Source organism: Brassica oleracea, chromosome C2 (genome assembly GCF_000695525.1).
Source record: "Brassica oleracea var. oleracea cultivar TO1000 chromosome C2, BOL, whole genome shotgun sequence".
Taxonomy (NCBI): Eukaryota; Viridiplantae; Streptophyta; class Magnoliopsida; order Brassicales; family Brassicaceae; genus Brassica; species Brassica oleracea.
In genome coordinates this window covers 15,040,119-15,045,900 of record NC_027749.1, presented here as the reverse complement: position 1 = coordinate 15,045,900, position 5,782 = coordinate 15,040,119, and the positions used below count along the sequence as shown (strand labels likewise).

Below are 5,782 nucleotides of genomic sequence, written 5' to 3'. Positions count from 1 at the left end.
TTTAGTTGACAATGTGTATTTTTCAGAAATTCGAATAGATTTGAACCAAATCCGACCAGATACTAGAATATCCACTCCTAATCATATTGGCAATATACATGCAGATCAAAACTATATATTTTAATATATTTAATATAGAAACACATTTGTAGTTAAAATAAGTTAAATGGAAATTTTCATGCGGTCGTTATAGTGCGTATCGCTATTGTTTTCTTCTCTTTCCATTCAAAATCCTAGATATTACATTTGAACTCGAATGCTATTATAAATGATTTTTTTCTAATCCACTTATGTTTCACCTTCTAAAATAAAGATTGTTATTTTTTCTTTTATATTTAGAGAAAATATATTTATTATTTTAAAAGTATAATTGGAAAATCACATTTTATTTTAGTATAAAAATAAAAGAATACATTTAACGATGGTCTAAAGTGTATGAAATTATTTGTTTTCACATTTTCTTTACTCAATAATTCTCTTGAGTTTCCTTTAATTTCGATATCCTCATTCAATTGTCTTACATAATTTATCAAATCTTGTAAATGCGTCACCATCAACTTATGTTTTTATACTGAGAAAAATTATGACTTCTAATTTGAAATCTTTTTTACTTCGAGAAATACTAAATGTGATGAATCAAAAGAGTATTAACTCAGGCAGCAATTCCTCTCTTATTTCCTCTCAAAAAGCAATTCAATTCCTCTCTTCGAGAACGGTCATCTTAAGGATTAACTCAAAAAGTAATCCTTAAGGTGACCGTTCTCCTCTGGCGCGGTGCTCGACGAGCCGAAGCAGGTCGCACTTCCTCTCTCTTCCTTCGTTTTTCTCTTTGCCTCCTATTTTCTTTTGTTTTCCCCTCTCTGAGATGTCAAAACCCTAGAGACGCCATTGATATCTCGCTCTTATTCGGGGCCCCGGTGAACACTCGGCTTGATGGTGACTAACTCCGGTGTAGAGTCGAGGTCAGGGAGGCTTGGAAGCGGCGGAGGTCAAATTTTAGAGTGGTGATTTTTGAGATGAAAATTTTCAAATTACTTCTTGCCAATGCGGTTCCAATCTCAGCTCGTCTTCAACTTGGTCAGGGGTGGTTGCGACTTCGTTCTTAGATATGGAGTTTCCATGTCCACTCGATAGTGATTTCGAGCTTCAAAGCATGTGGTGGATTTAGTTGTGGAGGAAAGTGTGAAGCCTATATATAGCTCCTTTCATGGATTAACATCAATCGAGAAGTGATGAACATGTGTAATCCGAGGTTGCTAATATCAACTCGTCAGTGTAGTCTATCAGATTTAAACATTTAAGTTGTATGTTTTACCGATTTTGTTTCTCTCGGTTGTAAATTGCTTCTATCCCCATTTTTGGATTGAAAGTAATAACAAGTAAATATTTTTAAAATGTGATGAATCAGTAGATGGTAAAACATTTTCCTTTAAAGTGCAAGAGCATCCTCATTAGTGAACTTATGGGGGTCACACAGATTCCAAAAAAAAAAAAATTAAAATAATGAATAGTGATGAACTTGTCTCCCTCCATCTCTTTCCAGTGAACGAGGTAAGCCTCGGCTTCCTGAACGCGGCGGAATCCGACAAAAAGACCATTCAAGATTTGAACACTGCCTTCTCACATACATAAGTCGCCTAAGAACATCACCATCAGTGAATTTCACGGGGATTTCACGGGGAGTTCACACAGTTTTTGAAAAAAAAAATATTTAAATAAACAAAAGCAATGAACCTACCTCTTGGGAGTTCACTGCACTGAACCCGGATCATCACTGTAGCGCGGACCCTACGACACGTGGCGGTCCGCGATTGGTCCGATTAATTTTTTTTTTTTTTTTTTAAAAACAAAAATCAACACAGAAAAAAAAATATAATAAAAAAATACTTTGTGAACCCTTTCATGAGGTTCACTAATGGGGTGCTCTAACATCTTGGAATTGAATGAGGTTCACTAATGGGGTGCTCTAACATCTTGGAATTGAACTCAGATCCCATGATACTAAAGCAACACTAATCTAATTGGCCAGAGATTGGCCGCACTTGACTGCCAACTTTCACCTTTAACAGAGTTTTAATTAATAAGTTAAAGAGTTATGGACCCCGAGTATGAAACCAATTGAACCAACACATACATACACAATGAATTATTATAAAAATCATAAGAAAAATTAAAAAATTAAAGAAAATTATCCCAAAAAATATATATTTTTTTTAAACTCTAGTCTGACTTAAGTGTGAGACGTCCCACCATTGTCCCCTCCACTCCCACTCACAGCAACCTTAGTTTTTCCCATCATAATAAAAATCATCTTACACTATATCAATCCCACTTCTTTCCTCTCTTTTGTGCTCCCAAACCGAACAAAACACTCACAAACCCAATTAACTCATCTTTCTCCCATCTCTCATCTCTTCTTCTCTCTCATATCAAAAACCTATAAAAACTCTCGAGACAGATGCAGACAAAGCTGATCATAACTCTCAGTTCTTCCTTCAAATCCCAAGCCTTTGTCTCTTCATCATTTTAAGAGGTAGGAATATTCTTTGTTTTCTTTTGAAAATCTGAATCCCTCAATGTTCTTGGATTAACTTTTGTCTCAAAACTGTTGCATCTAAGGTTGATGAAGTTTTGATGATCAATCAACAATTATTAGTATGGTTTGTAACACTTTTATTAAAGGTTTGGGTCAGTAAAATATTGTCATTTAGTTCCAACTCGTTCTTTCTTTTCGTTTTGCACGAAACATTGAATACCCAAAAATATTACTTTTCTTTATCCCTCAATTTTTGTAAAAATAATCCTTCTATTTACACATCTTTTCATATCCAATTTAGAATTACAGTTAACGATGTAATTTAAAGTTTAAAGAAATTTCATTGGGTATTGTTTAGGTATTCCGTCCCACAAATGTCAGCTGATATTGGGAGAGGATCTTTAGAAAAAAAAAAACTGAATTCGGATAAGATCTTACTGAAAAAAACACACACACAGATAATGATTTAAATGATGGATCTTGCTTCATATGTAATTTGATTTTGCTGTCGGTGATATTTTCGCTACATATGTCTTTTTGTCTTTTTGTTTGTTGCTTAGTGTCTGTGCGTCTGTTTTCTGTTTGTCTAGTTGTGGATATGTCAGTGTTTTATTTTTCGATTTTGACTGTCAATGACGCAGAATCAAAAAAATAAAATAGAAAATCATTTGGATCTATTTCTGTTTAACATTTTACCCAATTATTTGGATTTTTTTATTTAGATTATAATCAAGCAAATGAAGTAGAAAACGATTTGGATAAAATTCAATCTACTAGCTTGTTTGAGTTACTGCTAAAAATGGAATTCGATTAATTATAAATTTTGATTTATTAAGAAATAGAAGAATATAATTGGTTTGGAGTTGACTGCACGATGGATGTGTCAGCACTAAATTTGGCACTTCTGATGTTGTCTACTCATTGACTCACTAGGACCATTTATAGTCACACCAATGTTTCCTCCCACTTGTTTTTCTTGATTATTATTAATTTTATTACAATACTTTGAAGACGTTATCGACTTTGTTTGGCCAGAAGTGATCCATCTAAGTTCTTAAAGTTATTACTTCCTATATAATTCTCAATTATCACTCATCTAGACATTCTTAACATTCTTTCCAGATAAAATCATTGCAGAAAAATATAAAACAACCGTCAGGTTCTGCCAAAATGATGAGACCGATCTTAGACCTCGAGATTGAAGCTTCATCGAAACATGATCATTCAGACAGTACCAGTAGCCAAGTTGCCTCGAACTTGTCTCCCGTTGGAAACGATTACAAGCCCATCTCTCTGGATCTTAGCCTCTGTTTCAATAACAACAACAACAACAACAACAACTTGGATCTTGAATCATCTTCTTTGACGCTGCCAATTTCGAGCACCAGCGAAATTAGCAATCCGGAGCAACAACAACCATCAGTATCGAAGAGGGTTTTCTCTTGCAACTATTGTCAACGGAAGTTTTACAGCTCTCAGGCTCTTGGCGGTCACCAAAACGCTCATAAACGCGAGAGAACGCTTGCCAAACGCGCTATGCGTATGGGTCTCGCTGGAGTTTTCCCTGGCAGAGGATCTAGTAGCTCCTACGCCGCTGCTGCCACAGCAGCTGCTCTCTCGTGCCTCCCGCTGCATGGAAGCGGAAACGGTAACATGACGTCGTTCAGGACTTTGGGAATCAGAGCGCATGCCTCCCCCCACGACCTCGGCATTACAAGGCCAACACAAGAAACAATCATTAGAAACATTGCCAGGTTTAACCAGGGGTATTTCAGTAATTTCGTACCTTTTCTCGTTGAGGACGACGAGGCCGAGCTGCTATGGCCGGGGAGCTTCAGGCAACGGGCGGATGTGGTTGCGGCTGCGGCTGAAGCAGGTAATGGTGATTTAGGTGAACGAAAAATGGATTACTTGGAGGTCAAACATGCAGTGGACATGAAGAGTTCTCTTCCAGATCTAACCTTGAAGCTTTGAGCTATCTTCCTTTTTCCTCTTTTTGAATTTGGATTCTTAATTTGCTTTTGCGAGATTTATAAGTCTATTATGTACAGTGAGCGTTTTACAAACCATTTCTAATATGTTTTCGCTATGTGGTCACTTTCAATTGATGGACTTATAAGGCAATTCTAGTGTTTGCTTATGTGTATTAACGAAAGGGGATATGTATTTGATATAAAGTATGTAAGTGTGCACTTGTGAATAATCACTAGGTAAAAATCTATGAAACCTTTTATTTTAAGTATGATTATGAATTTGTTGATCAGTTTTGCTACGTCTCCTCTGGGTAACGATCCTATAACATTCGGAAATTGTGTTTTGCCTTTGTTTTAGAACTGGAAAATGTTTTTGTCTGTTGGCGAATGTAGGTTTGCGACCTATATTGTATGCTGTATCTGGAGTTGTAAGGTGTCTTTTTGAATTGTGTTCTCTTCCCAAAAAGAAATTTGTTGTCGATTGTGTAAATCTAAGTAGATTTTGTAAAATAATCTCTAATCCAAACCTATTTTTTCCTCTGTAATTTCCACTAAAATAGATGGATTTCACTAAAATAGTGAAAAAGTAAAATCCATCTATTTTCTCCTCTATAATAAAATAAATATATTATAGAATAAATCATTCGAGCAAAATTTATTCTATAATAGAAGAACTCTGTTTTACTAGGAATTATAGAGGAAAAAATAAGTTTGGGTTGGAGATGTCCTAAACACGAAGAAGAATATATATATACATAGAACTTAACTTAATCTACATGGATCCCTAACATGTTAATTTATTTTTTAAATGAATAAGATTAAGGCTCCGATTAGTAAAGACTTTCGCTTTAGACTTTAGCTTTAGAACTTTTGGCTGTAGAGATTTTGGCTTTAAAGATTATAGATGTTACTTTAAAAAATTTATAAGTTTGATTGGTATCGAAAGCTTTAATTGTTTTATTATTATAAAAATATATTAATATTTATGAACTATGTTCAAAAGATAATATAAAATCTGTAAAAATACAAAAATCTTAAAATAAAATATGAAAGGAATATTTAGAAGAAAAAGTTCATATTTATTATTTTATTTATCGGTTTGATAATCAAAAACTGTATTAAGGAATTGAATATCATAAAAATATTTTGCAGAATTTTGAGTTTCCAATGCTTATTATATAAATCATCTTTAGATCATCAAAATTTAATTTTTCTTTTTCTTTTAACTCAAATTTGTTCTAAATTGGTTGTTGACATTCTGAAGTTTTGGTAA

At 34.2% G+C, this 5,782-nt stretch overlaps 1 protein-coding gene across 2 annotated transcripts; it reads left to right on the top strand.

Annotated features, from left to right (window-relative positions):
• Positions 1-2,272: 2,272 nt before the first annotated feature.
• Positions 2,273-4,739, top strand: LOC106320995 (zinc finger protein 4-like). Of its 2 annotated transcripts, none has more exons than XM_013759333.1 (2): positions 2,273-2,533; positions 3,674-4,739. In XM_013759333.1, the coding sequence occupies exon 2, from the start codon at positions 3,707-3,709 to the stop codon at positions 4,508-4,510; it is 804 nt and encodes a 267-aa protein (XP_013614787.1). In that variant the 5' UTR covers positions 2,273-2,533; positions 3,674-3,706; the 3' UTR covers positions 4,511-4,739. The 2 variants fall into 2 exon arrangements, with proteins under 2 accessions (XP_013614787.1, XP_013614779.1); XM_013759325.1 differs by having other exon boundaries at positions 2,276-2,533; positions 3,659-4,739.
• Positions 4,740-5,782: the final 1,043 nt, after the last annotated feature.

Coding starts and splice junctions, on each gene's coding strand:
- LOC106320995 (XM_013759333.1), top strand. CDS start 3,707: ATGATGAGACCGATCTTAGACCTCGAGATTGAAGCTTCATCGAAACAT.